We start from the raw sequence: 23,167 nt of genomic DNA, 5'->3' as shown, positions 1-23,167 counted from the left end.
TGTCTCCTTTTTCTTATATGCTTCAGCCATTGTTTATTTTTTATTTTTTTAGTGGTGCCAAAATTTTATTTGAAATTTGAGGGGTGAAAAATTATGGGTTAAAAGAGCTTTGCAGTGTGAATTTGGGCAGAATAAGAGAAAAAGAAGTAAAAGCAAAACTAAAATTACACTCTGTATCTGGGAAATGCCGCATGGGCTACTGTGGGATGTCATTATGGCAAGGTCTTCTTGGCACCTGTTTCCTTCTTACTGTCCAAATCTCAAGTAAACCCATGAGAAATTTTATGTACATGTCGTGAGAGATGATGCTAAGATTCATGCTCAGGCCAATGTCAAGTCTATGCCATCTTATTGAAAACCTACTGAAATTCTCATGGGAAGTCCAAATGCAAGGCTTTAAGAACTGTTCAGAGCATATGCTCCAGGATCTTGAAATTAACAGGTTACATCTACTTCCCAGCCAGCTTTGCCATACCCTAATCTCCTATCTCTTTCCTCTCTAAGAGACCCAAATCCCTGTAATTATTTATGGGATGCAGAGGAGTGGGAGTTTTTGTCTTCTATAGCTTCTTCAAGCTGAAAAGGGCTATAGACACTAACTACTGGGGATTATGTGCCCTCTAACCATTTTGGGGTGCTATGGAACACTGGTTGACTTGAAGAAAGGAAAATGTGTCAGAAAACAAAGAGAAAAGAGTTAATGATCATTGAACTTCAGTATTAGCTAAAATGTGAAGGATAAGTCTATACTTCCTGGAGTGGCACCTGAGTCTTGCTTTTTGAAGAAGATTTTAAGTCTTTCAGAGGTTTGTAAGAGTAGTTTTCTCCTTTTGGGCCATCTTACTCTTCAAAAAGTTCATATGGGGATGGTTTTATTCTATGAAGATGGACCCAATTATCTCTGCTACCTTCACTTCAGTGGTATGGCAAGGATTACTGAAAAGGGACCTTTCAATTTTGGGCTTAATTGGCCAGTGTGTGTATACTTTCTGAGCTGAGCTACAATCTAGAATATAATCTACATACCCAGTGATGTCTTCCTGTTTAAGCTTTAAGTTGCTCAAGTCTTTCTCTGGTCTTGAGGAAAAAGTAAGGACTGTTTCTTAAACTCCTGTGGGAGAACAGTCCAAGTTTATTGCTGCTTTTCTCTTGAAATTGGATTTTCCCATTCAAAAGCAAACAGAAATTAAGAGTCTGGATGTAGAGGGGTGGAGAAAAAATATGTCCTTTAAATATAAGACAGAACCAGTTAGTGTCCCCTGGAATTTGGAAGACAGTTGTATATGGATCTGCCACTAGAGGGTGGGCAGGAATGGCAGGTTCATTAATGAGGTGGATCTCTTGTACCACCTGATATTCTCCTGAAGCCCTGCCACAGGGGGAATGGGAGTACTGATGGGGAATGACAAGTTTTCAGAAGGCTATGTTTGAAAAAAATTGTCTATGAGAAGCTGGAGTGTGTGTTTTTAGTTAGGAAATCAGCCTTTTAATCCTACCTTGACCTACAATGTGTATTCCGTTACATCACACAGCAAGGTCCACTTCTTTGCTGATGTGGTCAGGGAGATCTAGTCAGTCCCAAAAAGTAAAATCCATTTTGAATTTGGCTGGAACTTAAGAATTGGCCCCAATTTTGTTAGTAAACCTCTCCTGAGCAGATAGCAGGTGAGACACTGTGAGACTGTTAGAAACTCATGATTAGACATTTGATATTCAAAGTGAAATATCAAAGCAGGAGTAGAAGTAGAGAATCTCCACCTAGGTATCCCCTCAATCTCAACTATACACCTAAAGAATTTTACTATACACCTAAAGAATTTTTCTAGAGAAGGAAGTCAAAACCAAATGAGCTGCTCCTGTATCAATAGACAGTCAGATTGTCTCACCAATGATGTTTAGGTTACCCAGAGTTCTTGGGGGGAGACGGTGATGTCCATCCAGAGGTCTTGGGTGAGTGGCATTGGAGGTTCCCCTGAGCCTCCTCAGTCATCAGAGCAGGTAATGAGCAGTCTGGCTGGTGTAGCCCAATTCTAGGAACAAGGACAGTCAAATCTCTAATGTCACAAGCCAGGGACATTAATTGCTTCATATGTGGAGTAGAGCCCACGTGAAAGCTTGATGAAATCTTGTAACCAGCATCTAGTCTTCTTGCCCCTGAATCAGGAATGCTTTCCTTTGTGGTCCCTGAGATTTTCCTTAGGTGATCTGGGTGAGCATAAAGCATTACCAATTTTAACAGCTGTTACATTAGCCTCTCTCTTTTGTCTTTCCTCTGCATCATGATTGTGGAACAGAGAAAAGTCTATATCCAGAAATTGGGTCATAAGTGTCTGTGACCCCATATGAAGTTTTTGTAACTTATGTTGAATATCTGTGGCAGACTGACAGATGAAATGATATCCCATTAGTGCCTCTCCCCCCGAAAGCTGGATCTATAATAGTATACTTGCAAAAGGGCTTTACTAAGTAGTTACAAAACAAAGCTAGATTTTCCTCTGTGCCCTGTAAGACCTCACTCACTGTATCATAATTAACAGAATTTTTAATACACTTCCTTATTTCCATGATAAGAGCACCTAGCTTATAGACCTCATTCTAATCCATGCCGAGTATTATAGTCTCAGTTTTGCTCTGTTGAAGGGAGGGTAGCCTTTCCAGGATAGTTTTATTTCCTTTTAAAAGCATATTGTTTATCTGCATAGATCCTAGCCTCTTGTAAGACTCTCTGTGTTATTGATGTCCCCGTGGTGGCGGGCTCTGCCCAGTTCCAAGATGTTCTCTGGCCAATCACAGCAGCCGCGGGACCCAGTGCCCAGTACTCACCAGGGCTTGGTGCAGGTCCTCCTCTTGAGTCTACTGCTCACCACGCCGCTTGCCCTCACTGCGCTCCCGGCACAGTGTGGAATGGTCAGAAAACTGCACAGTGTTCGGCTTCAGAGCTCCAGAGCCTTTCACAATCTCCTCTGGTGCAGCCGGGCAGCCCTGGCTGCTTTGCGGGGATCCGGGTCTCAATTTCCAGCAGTCACCAAAAGTCAACACAGCTTTTCCTGTTGGGTCCACTGGTCAGTTTGCTGCATTAAAGGCGCGGGATTTGCAGCCTCCCGTTATCAGCCTTCGCAGTCTCAGCATGACTTTAAATCCTCCAGCCGCGCTGTCTTGGTTAATAAGAATCGTTATCCATTCGTCTGGCCCTCTCCATGTTGTCATATTCTAGCATCTAATATGATTTCTCCAGAGAGACTCTCCGCCCGATCCCCTAGCAAGCCGCCATTTTTGAAACTCCCGTGTTAGTGCTTTTTTGAACAGCATTTTATTCCTATATCTTCTACTTTTAACAAGTACTATGAAAATAAGAATATGCAATGTATTAATTATTATTACTTTCCTGCTGGCCTGTACTGGAACTTTGTTTTACTATTATTTTTACTTTTTTCTGTTTAAAGTAAAAATAATAAAGTCAATAAGAGACTATAATAACCCAATCCAGGCAAAATGATGAATAGTTCAGAACCTATAGGAATGAAGGTATTGGTAATCCCACAAGGAAAGAACCAAGACCTACTGAGGTGATTCCTGATGGTCAAGGGAATAAAAACTTGGTTGTGTAAGGTAGTTCTCAATGTCAGTTACAACCCCAGGATCAGCTATTGTAACAAGGGTTGTAATTGTATAGTTTTCTCCCAGTATGATTCCAGCATAATATTATGTTGATAGATTTAATAATGATTCTTAAGTATTGTTAAACTATGTTATAATGTTCAAGTTACGAGATGTTAAGAATAAGTATCACCCCAAAATCTTCTCTTTTGTCCTAGGTAGAGAATTAGTGCATTTGTTTGTACACAGGATAGTTATAGCACGTGAGGTGTAATTATGATTTGTCTTTTGTATTTGGAGACTATGGTTTAAAGATGTGTCTGATTGTCCGATTGACAAGGGGTGGATTGTGATGGTTGATTGTGTCAACTTGAGTAAGTAACACCCAACCAAATTGACTCAGCATAGTTCTGGGTGTGGAAGACCCATCCTAGGGAGGATTATTGCCAGAGCGGCATAAAAAAGGAAACAAGGGAAGGATTGCTTCTGTTTTCTTCAGAGAAGCTTCAGTCTTCACCTTCATTTTGAACATCATCTTCCGGCTTTTGGGGCATATTATTCAGCCTCCCATATTGACACTTTAGCTTTCCAGCACAGACTCTTAAGTCTTTCATTGCAGATGCTTTGGCTTCCTGATACAGACTCACATGGGACACTGCAGTGAGCTCCGAGCCTTTGACTTGATCCTTCAGATTTCCATTATACATACAGACCTTTTGCACTCTTCCACATCTGTGGACAGATATTGTAAATTAATTTTGTAAATTCTTATATATTTTTATACCTTGTATTATACCTGTTTCTACAGTAAGCAATGACTGATATAGACATGAAATTTGGAGTAGGGACCTCCAGTATTACTATTTCCTGGTTGGGCCTGCCACTGGCTGGACTTACCACAATGTTTCCAGTCCTTTTCTGAACTGGGGATGTTAAGGACATCTAAAGAAGTACATTAAGCTTGGTGAAGTCTGATGTAGAATGTGTTTCATCATGAGAAGCCCTCTGCTAACAAGGTTTCCAGGCTGCTCTTTGAGGAATGGGTACTGGCCACCAACTGTGGATGCCTGGTGGGAGCACAGTTGCTCTGCAAGTAGCCTGGTTGCTGGACATTCCTCCTGAGAATTTTTCTAAGAATTATTCTGTATGGACAACTGACTAAATGACCCTGGGTCTCTACAGAATAGACATGAGTGTCTAGGGACTTTCCAACCAGTTTTTTATTTCCCATAAAGAATGGGAGATGAATCTAACAGCTTTATGTTGTTTTATGTGAATCAAATATTTTTGTGTTCCATTAAAAAGGTAAATAAGAATGTGTGTGGATTCTAATCCTGAGTCCTAGTAAAAGAGACACCAGGGGTGAGTGAGCATGTGAAAGACCATTTTAGGACATGACCAGGAGTTGGTGTCTTCATGTCAAAGACAGAAAGCTCATGAGAATTTCTACATGTAGTTTTCTAGGACTTCATCTTTCAGAGCTATGATAAAATAACTTTGTTTTGTTAAAACCAAGTATGTAATATTTTGGCAGTATTAGAAAAAGAATACATTATACTTTATTGGACTGTGTTTTGTTATGTTCTCTAAGGTTTAACACTACAATTTTTTTAACATATCACAATATACTTGGAATAGCATTCAATTGATAAAATATGATAAATTTTCAGTGGATTTGTTCCATCTATCAAATCTAGGGTTTGCACAATTTTTTGTGCATATGTCATGTCTCTTGATATGAGCAAAATGCAGATAAATTTTCTGCCAAGGCATGACACACATCATCTGAAGTCCAATAACCAATGCAATCCTTCTTCCCAATAAAAACTTCTCAAACCTGGTCTTTACCAGGGAAATTTCGGTCAGCTTTCTGGTCTTCTGACTAGAATCTCCCATACACTGTAGCCTAAGGCATTTCAGCTCTCCTTTTTCAGCTGGCATCTCCAAACCTTCCTTAACTCTTCCCACAAGTCATTCCCAAATGCTCTTAAATCACATGGTCAGTCAGGTATGATCACAGCAACGATACTACTTCTCTGGTATCGAATTCCATCTTAGTTATTTTTCTTATTGCTGAGACAAAATACCCAATGCCCAAAGTTAAGAGAGGAAAGGTTTATTTAGCTCACAGTTTGTAGAGGCTTTGGTCCATAATTAACTGGATCCAAAGCAGGGTGGCTTGGCAGAGAGGCATCACAGAGGAGAAACAGTTCATGGTGGCAGAAGACAACAAAATAACCAAGCAAGGGAGAAGACAAGCCATGTTCTGTTATCTATATTATATCCAGGCTACTGGAATTAGGCAGTGCCAAGCCAATCAATGTACTGATTTAGTAACTGCATACCCTTAATCTCAGCATCACACACTGTAGGCTCAGCCCCTTGGGAAAAAGCCCCATCTATGACCACAAGGGATTTTAGGGAAATATCTAGACCCAAACTGCAAAGAGATTGCAGTTCTTCTTACTCTTATTTTGAATATAAGGAAACTGAAGTGTAAAGAAGTTAAGCTCATGGATATGGGGATTCTCACTGTAGAAACTAGAATTCTGAACATTACCTATCTTTCAGTCTTTATTGGCTACCTATTCATTTATGAGTTCTTATGGTAGTCATTTATTAATTTATAGAAAGTAAGTGTCTCACAGTGACTCACAGCCAAACCACACAGTCATATGGAATAATTTAATTACCACCTCCACTAAACAATAACTGTGTGACCAAACACTGGTTACTTATCTTTTTCTGTGCCTCACTTCCTCCCCTGGGAAGTTGTGATAGCAAGTGCACATGTGTTAGTTGGAGAACAAGGATGAAATGATTCTGTACACAGACACAGCCCCCTACTTGACACTGTAGCAAAATGGTAACAAAATCTGCACCTACTCAGCCATCTTTTAGGAGTTCATGCAGCCTGACTGGGGAGGGGCCTTTGTGCTGGGTGTTGGGCATGCAAGACATGAGTCAGTTGATGGGCTAGCTGTTTATGCTCAGCACTGTGTTCGTGTCAGGACTGATTCAAAAGCAACAACAAACCGGGACCCTGAGGATAGGGAAATCTCAATAGTAGCCCCTGCTGGTATGATCCTGGTATTCTGTTACTTCCACTCCATGAAGGCACCAGTTCCATATCCCATAGAGTGGGGTGGCAGCAAAAATAGCAGTGGGATGACTCAAAAAGACAGGAAATTGTAATGTGTCCCTTGGCCAACTGTTGTTAACAAAGAATTGTATTTACCTCTGAGCTGAATTGTATTTACCTCTGAGCTAGTGCAGAGGAAATTGGATCCGTTTTACTTTGAGGCCCAAGATGGCAGGCTCCTCACCCACCATGACATCCCCACTCTATGTAGAATGAAGAGAGGTACAGTCTTGCAGGTGCTCGGCTGACATTTCCCATCTTTCTGCCTGAACTCAGTCAACATGGCTGCTCCAAGATTTCAGGGAACTGGGAAATGTAATTTTTCCTTGGTAGTCACATGCCCAGGCAGAAGGGGGAGTGGAGAGGGTCAAAACAAAGAAGAGGACAGTGATGGGCATCCTTTAAGACAGTGCTACCTCAGAGCCATATTATCAAGTGACACAAGTTGACTGGAAAAGACTATCTGTGGTTCTGAAAAGGACAGAACTCAGATTACAGGAGAAAGATCAGGGATTGGGGAAAGAGAGGGATGAAAAAAACGATGCACAGGGAATTTGAGGGCTGTGTCTATATGACTGGTGAATGCATGTCATCCTATCTTTGCTCAAATTCATAGGAAGCAGGACACTGAGAGTGATCCCTCATGTAAATTATGGATTCTGGGTGATGACATGTCCATGTACATACTGACTTCTGGCTCCACACTGAATCCTTTTCTCCCTTGTGGGATTGGGAATCAGTGACAAGACTGAGTGGTGATTGAGCAGCAAAGAGGATTTTATTCTTGGCAGAGAATAAGAGAAGTAGGAGTTCTACATAGAATAAAAGAAGAGGGAGAGTGATAGGATAACGGGAGAGGAATATTCATGTCTTTTCTGGGAATGCATGTAGATTTTCTGGGACTTTGGTCACTGCCTCTTCTAGTTCTTTCAGGTTGCCATTATGGGGATTGTCAGCTGTCATGATGCTGCCGTGTAAGTCACTTGGCAGTACACAGACAGGATTATAATGAAATTAGAGGTTGTCTTGTGGTCACTCTTAGAAACTTTGATGGGATTTTTGATAGCCCATCTGAGGAACTTCTGGGTCACAGGCATCCTGTCCTCAGAGAAGAACAAGATTAGAATGGAGCAGAAAGAAATTCAGCTCAGTTATGTAGGCAGCAGGAGATTGGGTGGGATAACAGTAACACAGAGACTATTTTAGAATATGAGGGATACCAATGGGAGGCTCTATATGCATGCATGCATGTGGAAGGAAATTTGTGGGGATTCTCTTTATCTTCTGTTCAATGTTGCCATCAATATAAAGCTATTGTAGAAAAGAACTGTTTGGAAACAAGGTGTCATGGTCTACGTTAGTCACCTCCAGGCCTCGTGCGTTTGCATTATGTATGTGTGATTGGTTCATTGTCTAGCATTTGGATTGGGGGTGTGAGTGCTACACTGGCCTAGAGGTGGAGCCAGGATATGATTTAATGGCAGGAAGAAGATGTGTCTTGATCTCTTGCTGGTTTCTGCCTTGCTGTTTGCAGCCACCATGAACTGTGGTCCTGCCATGCCACCCTGCCTTGGAGCCAACTGAGTATGGACTGAAACCTCCAAAAACTATAAGAAATAAACTTTTCCTTTCCCAACTTGGTGCATCAGATATTTCGTCTGAACAATGAGTAAAAAGCAACTAAGATACAAGGAGAGAAGGAAAGAAGGAAGGAAGGATAGAATGATTGAAGGAAAAAAGAAAGGAAGGAAAAATACTAAAGGTCCATAGCAGAGCTCCCTTCTTATGCTACCTCTGTTCCTGCCTACACACATCACACTCAACTTCTGATCAGAGGTCATCAGATTAATTTAGTTCCTGACATGCATCATGGGCTTCTCCAACCCAAACAGGTATGAATAAATATAACTGGTTTTTATTGTCTTTTCAGTGTACCTGTTGCTTTTTCCATTTAGCAAATCTAAGAGATTTCCCATTTTGGTGTGCTGAGGTCTTTTTCAGTGTTCTTGGAAAGTGGGTGAATCATCACTAGTCTGTCCTGCTGATGTTTGATAATTGACTTGGTGAACATTCCTCTGTGGACAAGTAAATGGGCCACTTCTAGCCTTTTGCCATTTGGAAACAATGCTGAGATAAACAACCAAATCATATGTGTCTCATTCCCATGGGATGAGTTACCTCAAAATTATTTGTGGATCAGAGGATGCTAAGGTGGATTGTTTTGATAGACTTTGCTGAGCTGCCTTTTGCGGGAGTACTGTAGTTTCATCATGGGGGAGGGCCTGCTTCTCCACAGCCTCCTTGATCTTTGGACTTTGACAAGCAGAGGGATGAGGATGGATATCACTAGCAAGCTAGTTTTCCTTTTTCTTGTGTGTAGGGCCAAATTTCTTTTCTCACAGCTATTTGTCATTACATTGTAGGTAGCAGACAGTTTGTGTGCTTATGGTTAGACTGATCCAGGTTCACATCATGCCCCAGTCTTAGGCTCTGAAATGGGATAGCAAGGACAAGGACTGCAGTGTTGACAATACCAGATGTAGTAAGTTCCTATTTTTGACAGAAGTACTGCTAGGCACGTTATATGTCTCCCTTATTTCTTTATGCCCGATAGGATATTCCTTTCCTCCAAGCTGAGCTCTGGAGAGAACCCTGAACCAGATTCTGAGCAATTGTAAGTTCACCTCTGCTCCCATGTATCTCTGCCCACCTTTTGGCACCTTCCCTGTGGTCAGTTGACCAAGAGCTCAATCAATGGATTCTGGGATAATTTTTAGAGATAGGTTCCTGCCTTGCTTTGAGGGTGGGAACAGTATGTATGGTCAACTGATTGTCTACACTATCTTGCACTATAGATCTTTTGACAAGAAGCAGGTATTTTGTGCCACCAAGTAGATGCTGAAATGCTGTCCTTTGATGGTCATGACCCAAAGATCTGGACTTCAGGATGTAGGTAGGACTCTAAACTTTAAGGGATGTGAGGCTGGGGCCTGTTTCTGCTTGAGCTATTTGTTTGGGTCCCTGAAACAGCTCTTGGTCACTGAATGTCCTAGCTATGATTCCACCTCTGTATACGCTCTGCCAAAGGCACATAAGGTGGTCTGTTAATCCCACTGCCACAGCTTTGTGTAGCATGTGCCAGGTATTTCTCCTCTGGGGCTGTCTGAGACTACTCTCATTTGGATGGGACCAATGAGGCTGAAGATGGCTCTGTTGATGGTTCTTACTGGGTCCTCCTTCACCCTCTTCTCTCATGTTGTGTGTATCTATTTGTGAGGGGGTCCCAGTATTGGGGATTGACCCTTGGACCTTTCCACTGAGCCATACCTCCAGAACTTTTAATTTTTGAATGGGATCTCTAATTTGCTAAATTACACAAACCTGCTTCCCAGAGTGCTATGGAGCTATGACACCTGACTGTCTGTTGTGAGATTGGAGTGGTGGTGAAGTTTCCTGGGCCTCATGGTGAATAGGACTGCTCTTATTTTGCCAATGCACCCTTGCCTCTCTACCTGTTTGTTGGTGGCATGTGGAAGGCAGGAGTATGGAATCAGGGTGCATTGGGCTCTTCCCATGTAGTGTAACCCTTCAATGCCCCTCTTTCCACTGGCATGGTAAGAAACTCTGCCATACCACTTCAACTTCACTGATTAGTGGAAAGGCATGCTTTTTACCAGATGTCTTACCTCTGGGTTGTAGTCCCTCATCTATACACAGCAGCCCCCATGTTATATCCATATTGCAGAGTTGAGCAGGAGGGGGTCCACAGTTCCTGCTAGAGCTCTCATCTCCCAGCCACCACTCCTAGTTGAGCAAGGGTCTTCCAAGGTGGTGCCTGCCACCATAGCGGTAAGGTTGGCCTGTTGTTATGGTTTGTGCCTAAATGTCCCTGAAAAGCCTCATGCAGTCATGGGGAGAGAGGTTGCAAGATGGTTGAATCTAAAGTTTGTGATTGATTCATGGTCCAATGCAAGGATTAAGGCTTTGAGTGTCTAGGGTGCATACATTATAAGGAACTAGCCTGCATACATTATAAGGAACAGAAAAAGGTTTGTTTTCCTCCCTTTCCCTGTTAGTTTTGCTGTCTTCGGTCACCGTGAATGGTTGTCCCTCAACAACGTGCCACTCTGCCTCAGAGTCAGCAAATTGTGGGCTGAAACCTCCACAAACTGTGAGCTAAATAAACCTTTCCTCCTTTAACTTTAAGTTTTGGGCATTTTGTATAAACAATGAGAGAAAAAATAACTAAGATAAGTGTCAAGAGGAGGGTTCCACCCCTGCCTACTGAAAGTGGCTAAGTGCTAGTGAGGTTATTACTGATGTAAGCTCTAATGCAATGACACAGGGCAGATTTTCCCCAGGAGCATTTCACCTTGAATAGAATTCCCAGGATGGGTTGTGGATGGACAGTGTCTGGGTGTTGACTAAGTCTTGGGAACCCAGGTAGTGGGACTCACGGGAGGATCAAAGGTCTCCAGGAGGCCAGCTAGGTTTCAAATCATTCCAGCACTGCCCTCCTGTGTGGCAGTGGAATCTTAAGCATTTTCTTGGTAGCTCTACCACTTGTTGTACTTCCCTTTCTGGGTCCTCTTCCTGCCTGTCCTTCCCACCTTTGTTGCTATTGATCCTAGCTGGTTGGACAGCATGGGACAACCAGTGTGCAGTATTAGGGGTCTATCTCATGATTGTGGGGTACAGGCGTAGCCTGGCCTTTCTAGTTCCTCATGCAGTCTATTCTTCCAACTGTGATCACTTCCCTCACAGGTACCTCTCTGCTGGACATCTGAACCTTGATGACACAGGAAAAGTCACAGGCAGAGAGGGTGATAAGCTTATGAATCTGCATGTTTTCTGGGAGGCCTAAGGGGTACTTCCCAGTCAGCCATCTAAGGCAAGGTAGTCACTGCTGCCACCCTCTGAAGTATGGGAGACAGTTTAGTCCCCCTGTAGAAGATAGGTAAACAGTTGTTCTCACAATGTCTCACACCTGCTGGCAGCTTGGGGGAGAGCACAGGGTAGTAGTGGTGGTGGTGGTGCCTGTGCCCTTTTTTTCCTTTGAGGACTGCCAAGGGTGGTGCTGGGTGTTCTGGCAGACTTTTTGAATGGGCCTCACACCACTAGGCTATCTGTCTTTGCAATCTAGAACACATACAATGGACTATTCTCCATGTCAGATAGGAACCTTTCAAGTGACTGTGCAAGACTGCCATTATACTTGCCTTTCCAGTCCTACTCCAGTGGTCTCCAAGCCACAGTTACTTAACACTTTTGTTAAAACACAACTTAAAGAAGATGTGTGGAAATGCCCTGTTCTTTCTTATGAAAATAAAAGGGACCAGCTGAGATTGGTCCAGTAGGGCTGGAACTTTCCAAAATACTGTATATGAAAGAATCTAAGAAATTGCTGAAGAGAATAAATATGAAGCAGATCTGAAACTACACAAATAATTATTAGGGGTCACTTAGGTTGACAGAGGTATATTGAGAACTGCAGAACTCTGAGTTTAAAATCCTTGTGCTACACGCTCCTGCTTGGAAAGTGTAAGGTCGTGAGTTTGATCTTTGGTACCAGAAAAACAAAAAATCCTTGTGCTAAAATAATCAACCAAACTAACTGAGTATATTTTCAAGCAGCAAAAGGCTATGTCCTTAGGGTGACTCCAGTAATACTCCACATCTACTACTTCCATTAATGTCTGCTTGAGGAAAATACAACACTCAATACAGGAAAACTTATTGCGTCCCAACCAACATCTGATAATAGGACCAGATCTTGATCTATATTTTTGAAAACTCTTAAGAAAAAAGGTTTAAAATTGAAAACAAATGTATTTCTTGCAACTCAGAATGAAGCTGGGCATTGAGACCAGATCTTGTGCCTGACTTCCTATGTAGTCTCACCCGACTCTTATCTTTCATAGTGATCAGGTGAACTTACTGTATTTTTTCCTTTCTTTTCTTCTTTTCCTTCTTTCTTTTCTCTCTCTCTCTCTGTCTCTCTCTCTTTCTGCTTTCTTTTTTCTTCATTATTATTAATTTAGTGATCAGTAAGAAGACTTTCAGGGCAGCTACCCCATCTAGCCTGTCCATTAATGTAATATGTCAGGAACTGCATGTGACAAACTAATGACTGGCAAAGAAATAAGTATTAATGTTCTTGAGATTTGCAGAACTGAAAAGCACCTCATGACTAGGTGATTAAGACAAGATGTGTGCCATTTGGCTACAAACTTGTATCTATGAGACAGTACCTTTTATTTTGTGATCACTCATCGCCTATGTAAATCATTCCTAAATCAATCTGCTGGCAGGACGAACTTTGGACAAGAACTCTTCATGTTTTTCACTCAGCCAGCTTTTTGAATAAATTTGTCATCCTTCCCTTAATACCTTTGTCTGTTGACGTAACTGGCCTGTCATGTGGCAATCAGCCAGGGTTGGGTTCACTAACAACAAAGGCTTCTTTTACTGAGAGCAATTTCTTTGAAATAATATAAAAAAGGATAAGGCTTGTCCTTCAGTCTTTTTAGGAAAATAGAATTCTTACTGAGACAACTGCAACAAATAGCTGCTCTAATTACTTTTATCAGTCTTTTTTTTTTCCACTTCACTAACTAAGCTCACACATTCCTTTGTCTCTTAAAACACACAAGTTACATCTGCACAAATCAGAATGGATCCCAGCTCTTTCCTTTAACACCAATAGTTACTGAATAAAATCTGCTCTTATTTTTTTTAACTCATATCCAGCCGCAATATATCTTTGATTTCACTAGAAGTAGAAATTCAAAAGACAAGGAAAAGGAGTCAAGGAAACTATTTTTCTAATACTAACTTCTGCATGTCACTATTCCAAACACAGTTATAAGAGACATGTAGCTGCTGGGTTTGGGGGGCCACATACTTTAAGTGGTATGCCTGACACAGGATGGATATAAGATCGGGACTGCATAAAAGTTATAGAAGCCACTATTGAAGTCTCTGGGAAGTGTAATATTTGAGGCAGAATGAGACACAATGGTCTGGACCATGGGTTTTAACAAGTTGAATACAAGATTCAATCTGTCTACTGTCAAGATGAGGAGAACTTGCAGCACATGAAACAAATCCTGCAATGTCCTCTGGAAGCTGCTGGCTGCACACCTGGCCAGGTACCTAGGTACTTCAGTCATTTTTTATTTCCTACATAGCCCTCATTGAGAAGGATCCTTGGAGCTGCTGCTTCCTCAAAGACTCCAGGTAGTGCAGTCTGAAGCACAGGCCAGGAATTCTTCATTGTAGAGCCTCTGGGAACTACTGATTACATGCTCACCTGTCCAGGATTGATCAGACATAATGACAGTGCAGTCTAGTGCTGTCAGCATAGTCCACAATAAAGAAGCTTTTGATTTTTTTTTTTTGGCTTTTTTGTTTTTATCGGTACCAGGGATCGAACTCACGACTGCCTGCTTTCAAGCTTTGAGAATGGAGGCCCACAGGATTCTATGACCCTGAATTTCACTTGACCTTGAACTAAAAAAAACTGAGATGACATTGAACTGGAATGTGACCTAGATCTTGAACTTGAACTTGTTAAGCTTGTACTATGTATATCCCATGATAGTGAGAGGGAATTTAAAATTTTAACTAAAGGCCTGCCAAGAAAGCCCACCAAGTATGCCCTCCAAAGCCCAGCAGACATATCTGGGTAAGCCTCATAACAGAACTTCTTTGTGTAATCTCTGCTTTATTGCCTTTGTGTAACTTATAGCCTTACAATGTAGCTCAAGATATTCAAAGCAACCCAAAGATGTTACCTGAACCTTCCATCATAATGCACTGAATCTATCTTTGTCCCTTCTCCTTTCTGTGCCCATGAAAGTCCCAGAATCCCACTGGGCACAGCTTACTTTTAGAGGAGAAATCCCAGTTAAACCCACTGTTGTGAAAAACTGGCTCCTAAACTTCCTCAGTGCCATTTCTTCCTGTGTTTGGTCTGTTTTCCATAACAATAGTATCCAATGTTCAAGTGCCTTACCTACAAAGAACACTGAACTTACTCCCTACCTCTAACCATAATGATATAGATGACTCTCATTCAACCCTAAAATGTAAATCTCAGTTAATGCCTATACCTAAGATCTGATTCCTAGACCAATGCTCAAAAACAATATCCACTCTAACCCTCTAGACCTGACCTTGGACCATAATCACAGTCCCTATCTCAAACCTAACCCTATTCCTAATCCTACAACCGTAACCCCTAACTCTATGTCCTTAACCTTCAATCCCTTATCCTAATACTAACATCAACAGGGTTATGAGGTAGAGTTGGTGGGTTCCCACCAGGATGGGTCTTCCCAGATATGGGAGAAAGCTCTGGAATCTTCTTTGTTTCTATTTCTTGCCTCACTGGGTCAACACATATTAGGGGCCTTGGACATGTCAGGTCAGGTGACACCATGTCCTTTCTGCCTGAGCCCCTTTCCCCCAGCTTGTAAGGTGAATACTCCATCCAGGTTAGTGTTCTAGAGGGAAGTGGAGGGCCTGGCCGATTTGGAGCTTATTGGAAAAGGACAGGGTACAAAGGAGTTGGGTGCATTTACCTGCCACCAGAGCTGGTGCCCACTAAAGTTAAACCAGTGTGGAAGTCTTCTTGTGTGGCCTAGGCAGAATGCTGGACGTTGCTAAGTTGTGGCAGAGTCTAGCAGTGCCTGTTACATGGGCAGAGACGCAGATTCGGACTGCAGGTCCCATAGCAGTCCACACGTGCACTGTTTTCAATTCAACTGTGTAATGTGGGTACGGCTTGGTGGAAGAACTTTATGTATGAGCAACTGACCACATGCACAATGGGCTAATCACTGGCCATCTCCAAATTGGATTTGCTTTTGTTGGCTCCAAAGCTTTAAACACGCGCAATAACTGCCAGGCAGAGTGCCAATCCTTAATCCCTCATCTATAGAGCTACCTGGCGCATGGAGTGTACTGCGCAGGCGCCCTGAACAGCGTCAGATCCTGGCTCGGGATTGGTCCAATCAGTCGTCGAGGTGCAGCGGGCGCTGAGTGGCAGAACATGGCTGCCAGGCCGGGACCTTCGACTGAGGAAGATGTGGGACCCACGGAGCCAGCCAAGGGTGTTGAGGGAGCCAAAGGTAGTGGCAGGTGCTGGGCTGGGCTAGAGAAGTGGTAGTGTTGGCTTCTGGGTGGGCTCCAGGCTGACTGCACTGCGCTCACAGTTCTGAGGTGACCTTGAAGTTTTTCCAGGGCGTGGAGAGCGGGGGTTACTCAATCCCACCACTGCGTTTGGCCTCTGCCACTCCTTCGGATTCGGGGGTCATCGCCACACGTGCCACCTCAGGTTTTGTTTGACTGAGGCAGAGGAATTACCTAAGAATGACGGTTTCTCGGGAATGATACTACTGGATACTACTAGTACTACTACTACTAGTAGTAGTAACAAAAGTTGTCAAGCGCCTGGGGGATGGGGTGGAGGAGGGGAGAAGGCGTCTGAGCATCCCTAGGCAGAGAGGTGCAGCCTGCTAACCGTACCCCGGGAACTCCAGAAGACTCCATGAAGCAAGAAAACCACGGTGTGAAATGTAATGTCTGAGAGACCACTACCATATCTAAGCAGGATGGGGGCAGGTGGACATGTTATTTTTAAAAACACAAATAGCTGGTGACAGTGGCTTCCTTGAGGAAGAGGAATTGGAAAGCTGATTTGAGAGGAGAGTGTAGGAGGGTACACTACTGTGGGTTTCTTACCATACTCTCCATATTTTTTTTTAAACTGGAAGATTTGTTTTTTCTAACTTTCTAGAGTTTTAAGGTGGCATAAATATTTTTCTGAACTTTAAAAAATATAAAAATAAGCAGAAGTTTATGTGTGAAAAATACATATCTTCTTTCCTGTTCCCTAGTCAGTCCTATTCTCTGAAATAAGCATTGTGTACAGTGTGTGTGTGTGTGTGTGTGTGTGTGTGACTCTAAGAATTATCTAGACATAGTACACATATATCTGTTTAATGACAGTTGTATCTTTTAACTTTGCAGCTACAGAAAATATGTCACTTTGGACTTAATGTTTTAGGATGTCTTCATATTAACATGTTACATGTAATGCATACTAGTCAAGCTTCTTTTATTGGATACACAGTATTGTATTGTGTGGATAAATCATAAATCCTGTACTGTAGGCATTCAAGTTGTTTCTTGTTTGTGCTTTGACAAATATTGCTTCAGTGTCACTGAATATCTCTGAGGACATTTGGGTGCATAAATTCCTGGAAGTGGAATTATATCTTCAAAATGCTGATCTAGTCTTCCAAAATGTTGCATCAGTTTCCAAAGCTTCTGTCAATAAATGTGAGAACTCTTTTTTTACACATCATCACACATGCTGGGCGTTTTCACATATTTATCTTTACCAGTCTTTTAGATGCAATACAATAATTTGTAATTCTTTAATCATGACTGAGATTGGACCTATATTTTGGGGAGGGCAGGGTCTCACTCTGTGGTTGAGACAGGCCTTGACCCATTGTATAGCCCAGGCTGGCCTTGAATTCACTGTGTATCTCAGACTGGCCTTGAATTCATGGCAGTCCTCTTGCCTCCGGCTCCTGAGTGCTTGGATTATAGACACTATGTCTGGTGATAGCATATATTTTAAAATACTTTTAGTTATTTATGTAGTTTTTGTTAACTGCATTAGCATTCTATTACTGTAACAAAATACTTGAGGTAATTAACAGATAAAAGGTTTGTTTTGGCTCAGTTTTGGTGATTTAAGTCAATGGTTGGTTAGTTATGTCAATTTTGGGATTATGACAAGGTGGTACATCATGGCAAGAACACATAGTAGAGAAAGCTGTTCATTTCATGCCAACCAAGATGTAAAAGTGGGGAGCTGGGCCCAAATATCTCTTTCAGTGACATTCCCCATTGATTGGAAGACTTCCAACTGGGCTTCACTTCTTAAAGATTTCATCACCTGCTAGTAGCACTATGTTCTGGGGACAAAGCCTTTTAGCATTTGGATTCTAGGAAGGACAATTATACAAACCATAGTACTGTTCTTTTCTTCGCTTTTCTGTAAATATAGGTACTTAACATTCCTTGTATTGGTTGCAAGACTAAGCTTTTATTATTATTTATTTCTATTTTTCTGTTTCTAGTGTTTTCAGTACTGGGAATTAATTCAGGGCCTTTTTATTGAGTTACATCCCTATCTCCTTTAAAATTTTTTTTTGTTTTGAGACTAAGTTGATAATTTGCCTAAGCTAGGCTTTAACTTTTGTTCCTTCTGCCTCAGCATCCCAGAGTACTGAGATTACATGAGTGTGACAACATGCTTACATTTCTATATGTTTATATTTTACTAGATTTTTTAGTGTGAATGATTTTTGAATAAGAAATTCTAAAACTCCCTAATTGATAATGCCAACTTCCAGTTAGTGATTTTTCAATTTATATTGTTTTTTATACCCTTCTTTTTTTTCTTTTTCACACATTCTTACTTTAGGAACTTTGACCCAACTTTGATCACATGAATGTGAGTACACCTCTATCTTCAGCTTGAGTTTTGTAAAGGAAATATCTGTGGATTATTGCACCATGCAGGGAAAGGCTGATCATGGAGCACTCAGTTTGTTTCTTGCATATTTTCTGCCTCACAAGAAAGTAGCACAGGCTCTGCTTTGGCTAGAGACCTACCCTCAGCCCACCTCAGTGCCAGCCTAAGCTATTGAATTCTTTGCCTGTCCTTTTATCCTGTTGAGTTTTCAAGTGTATGGTTTTGTTTTCACAGGACAGGACATATCCACACAGAAAATTGAAGACTTGATGGATATAGTGAAGAAACTGCAGAAAGGTCCTGTGTCTCTTCTGTGTATAAGGTTTAGCCTGAGGTTTGAGATCAGGCATATGTGGGTTCAGTTCCAGGTCCCACAGTTTATAGTGTTGAGAGATTATCCTGTTCAGTTTTCTTTTTTCTTAATATTGAGAATTTTCAACTAAAATAAAGCCTCCATGCTTCAAAATTACATGAGTATAAGAGGATAGAAAGCAAAATGTTTTCCTAAAATCCTGTTTCAAGTCTTTTGCTTCTCACTTATTTGACTCCTATGGCACTCTTGGATTCAGACATTTTCACCTACACCCCATTTTCTTCCACTCATTTCCTCCCACCCTTTGGTTGCTGACTAGACTCTTTCCAATCATATTTCCTTCTCAAGGAAGGCCTTTGCAATGACTGCTCCCCACCCTTAACACTTGCCAGAGATCTGCAGGACTGACCCTCCTCACTTGATGTAGAGTCTACAAAATACTTTCCTATACATGAGAAGTGCCTCCTATACCTTCACTCTAACCTTTTGTGCCCCACTTCATTTCTCTTTTCTCCAGGTACCATAACTTGACTCATATTTATTTTTCTGTTACTTCTTTGTGAGCCCATAAGCTACGCACAGGAGATACTCAGTAGATTTGTGTGAAGTGAAAACAGCAGAGAAATGGATAGGCATATATCACCTCCTCCTGCTGTCATCAATTTAGCCTCCTTTTCTCCCTACAGTGGACAGTCTTGAGCCCCGGATTGAGTTTCTGATTAACCGGATTAACGAGGTTCAACAAGGTGAGTTTAGGGACACTGGCTACCTTTCAAGACAAGCTGCATGGTTTGCTAGGCCCAAAAGTGAAAATATAGGGACCCTTGTGAAAAATGTCTAGACATATTATGACAGTGGCTGTAGAGCATTAAGTATAAATACAGAGGCCCTCTGCATGTAGTTATTATAGTCTTATACTGTCTAATCTGGCCCGACTGCTACCTGAGCTCAGCAAGAAGGGCCTGGATTCAGAAAATCTTATTTCTTGCTCTGTAAAACCTGGACCCTTCTAGATTTGCTTGAAGAAAAGTGTGAAATGTCACTCTTTGCAAAAGAGTCTTTGAACCTAGTACAAATTGAGGCTCTAGTCATACAATGTCTGTCTTTCTGATCTTTGATGAAGCAAAAAAGAAAGTCACTGAAGATCTGGGAAAAGTCCAGTTTGTCTGGGATGCCTTGCAAGAGGAACTGGACTCATGTAAGTGAGCTGGGGATCACCTGAGGTCCCTATTGTGTTCCAAGCTTCTAAGTAAATATTCCAGACACTTAGCTATCTCACCACAGCCAAGAACTTTTCCCTTTCTCCAGCTTCATGTCCTTTTTGTTTCCTCATCTCCTGATAGAAATGTTCTGGAAATTCTCTTTTCCCCCAAATACTAGCACAAATTCTCTTCTCTGAGAGGCCTGCTTTAGTCATCTTCCCTAAAGACACCACTCTGTTCCATATTTGGTCACATGCCCCTTCCTTCTTGATGTGTTTCTTTCTAGTACTTACTAGCATTGCACAAGATCCTGATGGATGCCATTTGTTAGTGCCAAGCCCTTTTGTTCTTATAGGGGTTGTTAATACCAGAGGAGCTTACACTGAGGGGTCCACAGTTGGATTGTGAATGGAGTTATATTTGGCCTCCCAAGTGACTGTCTCTGATGTCGCCATGGGTGGTGCCTAATGCCTGAACATTCTCATTATTTCCTAGTACATGAAGAGAAAGCACATCTAAAAGAAATCTTGAACAAAAAGCAAGGTATTACCAGCTTTTTTTAAATCTCTAGGCTTTTTGTTACCCCACAGAAGCCCACCCTCCCTATAGTTGCTGAAACTAAAAATCTCCTAATCTTGCATACTTCCTGTATCTTCCCCTAGCCCCAGAAAATGTCAGAGATTAGTCAGGCATCCAGAGATCAGATGTGGTCTGGCTCTGTTTCATCTGTGCAAGACTGATGGCTTGACAGGCTCTCACATGGCCCTGTTGTTCTCCCTGCAGAAAACCTGAGGATACTTCAGTTGCATTGTCAGGAGAAGGAAAGTGAGGCACAGAGGTGAGAGAACATGGCAACATTAGTTTACCTAAACCTGAACCTCATAACCCCACTTGTGGAAATGGACCTGAATAAAGAGGGAGAGAAAAAAGCCTGTAGCCACCCTTTTGGGGAGTCAGAGAACATGGCTGAAGATTGCCTTTTTTTGCAGGAAGCAGACTTTGTTGCAGGAGTGTAAGGAGAGGATTGCTTCTTTGAACTTACAGATAGAGGAGGAGAAGAACAAACAGAGACAACTGAGGTAAATTCCAGTGTATAAGGCCTACAGGTGAAGGCCTGCAGGGAAGGTCAGGTGGCATCAGAGATGGGTTAGGGTTACTGTCTGAGCAGAGCCCTGAAAGAGCACCATGGTGAAGGTGATCCCCATGGAGCAGATGGCATATAGCAAAGCCTCTCAGGGCTTTCTATGAAGATCCTTGGTATGGGCCAGGCTGTTTGGTCTCAGCCCATGGCCCTCATGCCTATGTGGTTTACTCCTAGGTTGGATTTTGAGGACCAGCTGGAGGCTCTGATGGACCAGCATAAGGACCTTTGGGAGTTTCATGTGAGTCACTCAAAACCATGCTTTCCATCTGTATGTACATCTGTGAAAGCCTTGGTGGTCCTACTGTCACTGTCATCATTGCCTGGAATCCAGGCCCTTGTCACCACCTTTGAGCCTCTCAGTGTCTTCACTATTGATCTTTTTCACTCATCCAGGCTGCCCTCCTGTGTCCATTCACTGGTCAGGAGGAACCATGATGAAACCAAGGTGGAGTGACCCATGGATGTGTTTGGGACTGTCACAGATATAGGGGAGACAGTAGGGAATATGCAGCCAGTATTTGTCTTCAGGAGATCCTAGACACAAGAAAAGAAAACCGATAAATATCAGAATGGAATGGGTCAGTAAGGAGGCAACAGAGGCAAGTGGCAGAGAGAGGAGCTGCAGTGCTATGCTGATAACCAAATGCTCAGATACACAGGCCAGAATTAGATGTTTATAGGTTCTTTTTTAGTGTTACTTTCCCCATGGCCTATTTCTAGGTGAGAGAGGTCCAGAGGGAGGGAATGGCTGGAATGGCGGTAAAGATACGAGATGTGGTGCAGGAGTAAATGACAGGAACCAGCTTGAGACAGGTTTTTCTGAGGCCTCACGAAGTCAGGACGTGTCTTTTTTCTTCCCTCTTCAGAAACCAGAGCAGCTCTCAAGGGAGATTTGTGCCTTGGACAGCAACAAGGAGCAGCTGCTCAAGGAAGGTGAGGTCAGAGGAAGGGGTGGCCTTGATCCACCCTTGTCTGTCTTCTCTTGTTTACTGTCTTTCCTACTGCAGAGAAGCTGGTTGAAGTGAAGCTGGAGGACGTGAAGCATCAGCTCTGCTTGCTGGGTGGGCCTGAGGGGTCCTCCACCTTCACTGAGGGACTCTTCCTCCGCAGCCAGGAGGCAGCAGCAGCAGTGTAAGATGAGGAAGAAGGGGAAGCAGGAGGAGGGAGGGGTTGCTGCTCATCCCCATACTTCTCCATCTCAGGCAGCTGTTCAAAGAGGAGAACAAGAAGGCTGAGGAGTTCTTGGAGGCTGCAGCCCAGCACCATCAGCAGCTGAAGCAGAGGTGCCAGCAGCTGCAGGAGAAGCGGCAGAGGTGGACCTGTAGCCCTTGCCCCTATTTCTCCTTAGGAAGGTGGTTGAGGGCTGTTTCCTTAGGCTCTGTGTATTCTCTCTTTTCTTTGGTACCCTATCTGTTCTTTTCCCCATCCTACCCTTCTCCTCACCCCTTCTGGATCAGGCTAAAAGAAGAACTGGAAGAGTTTGTGATACATGCCCAGAGCATGCAAGTGGAAGGGACTGGTCTACAAAGAGTGGTGAGTCCTTGAATCCAGTGGAAGGGAACTGAGATAGCTCCTGAAGGGGTGAAGAGGGTCCTTCCAGGGGATAGCCAAGATGAAGGCAGGTCCCAGGTGATAGGGAGAGGTGGGAAAGGATGGTATGGGAATGTGGATGGTAGATACTGTCATTGTGGTCCCTCACTTTCCACAGGTCAGTTCCCAAGGTTCCAGCTGTCTTTGAAGAGAAGAATTCAGAGCTTCCCACCAGAAAAGGCTTGATACTCCCCTGGGCCAAGTGGATGCTTTTGGCCCCAGCCTTATCCCATGGTGCTGCAGAAATTAAAGGCATTACTTTGATCTACCTCAGTTGAATCTGTGAGGGTGGGGTGGTCGAGCTCAAAAACTTAGAACCCTGAAACTGGTGGAGCCATAGCCTGACTCTACCTCTTGCTGTACCTCTGCACAGAGTCCACCCTGCAGGTACGCAGAAAATCCTTTCCCAAACTCCTTGTTTCTAACATGCTTACCACTATTGTCTGACACACTCTTCTGGCCTCAGGCAGAATGATGCAGATGTGGACATTCTCAAAACGGGCTTGAATCCTAGGGGGCGGGGAGTTGGGTGGTGGTGCCTGAAATATACCTGTGATGATTTAATTCCCTTACATAGGCCTGAATTGTCTACCCTCTTGTAAGAAATGAAAATAAATGATTG

The 23,167-nt window shown here is 42.7% G+C and overlaps 2 protein-coding genes across 3 annotated transcripts in view; one reads left to right on the top strand and one right to left on the bottom strand.

Moving 5' to 3' along the window:
• Positions 1 to 15,796, bottom strand: part of LOC106025642 (protein LSM14 homolog B-like) — a 26,656-nt gene extending 10,860 nt beyond the window's left edge. The window contains exons 1-2 of the mRNA XM_063236184.1: positions 15,690 to 15,796; positions 15,440 to 15,539 (exon numbers count right to left, since the gene is read on the bottom strand). Of these exons, the coding sequence (XP_063092254.1) occupies positions 15,440 to 15,539; positions 15,690 to 15,796 (207 nt within the window). The remainder of the gene's footprint in view (positions 1 to 15,439; positions 15,540 to 15,689) is intronic.
• On the top strand, positions 15,757 to 23,167 carry Syce1 (synaptonemal complex central element protein 1). Of its 2 annotated transcripts, none has more exons than XM_005008688.2 (13): positions 15,757 to 15,873; positions 18,531 to 18,593; positions 19,296 to 19,355; positions 19,733 to 19,807; positions 20,307 to 20,354; positions 20,595 to 20,649; positions 20,801 to 20,890; positions 21,130 to 21,193; positions 21,822 to 21,888; positions 21,963 to 22,086; positions 22,158 to 22,268; positions 22,413 to 22,488; positions 22,664 to 23,167. In XM_005008688.2, the coding sequence occupies exons 1-13, from the start codon at positions 15,795 to 15,797 to the stop codon at positions 22,691 to 22,693; spliced, it is 942 nt and encodes a 313-aa protein (XP_005008745.2). In that variant the 5' UTR covers positions 15,757 to 15,794; the 3' UTR covers positions 22,694 to 23,167. The 2 variants fall into 2 exon arrangements, with proteins under 2 accessions (XP_005008745.2, XP_063091158.1); XM_063235088.1 differs by having other exon boundaries at positions 15,774 to 15,873; positions 22,158 to 22,238.

Source organism: Cavia porcellus, unplaced genomic scaffold (assembly GCF_034190915.1).
Source record: "Cavia porcellus strain 051 isolate PalLab524CR breed Dunkin Hartley unplaced genomic scaffold, mCavPor4.1 scaffold_2, whole genome shotgun sequence".
Classification (NCBI taxonomy): domain Eukaryota; kingdom Metazoa; phylum Chordata; class Mammalia; order Rodentia; family Caviidae; genus Cavia; species Cavia porcellus.
Note: the sequence above shows the minus strand (reverse complement) of the source record. Positions and strands in the feature narration are given on the sequence as shown.

Coding starts and splice junctions, on each gene's coding strand:
- Syce1 (XM_005008688.2), top strand. CDS start 15,795: ATGGCTGCCAGGCCGGGACCTTCGACTGAGGAAGATGTGGGACCCACG. Junction 22,087..22,157: donor CAGGAGGCAGCAGCAGCAGT/GTAAGATGAGGA, acceptor TCTCCATCTCAG/GCAGCTGTTCAAAGAGGAGA. Junction 22,269..22,412: donor CTGCAGGAGAAGCGGCAGAG/GTGGACCTGTAG, acceptor CTTCTGGATCAG/GCTAAAAGAAGAACTGGAAG.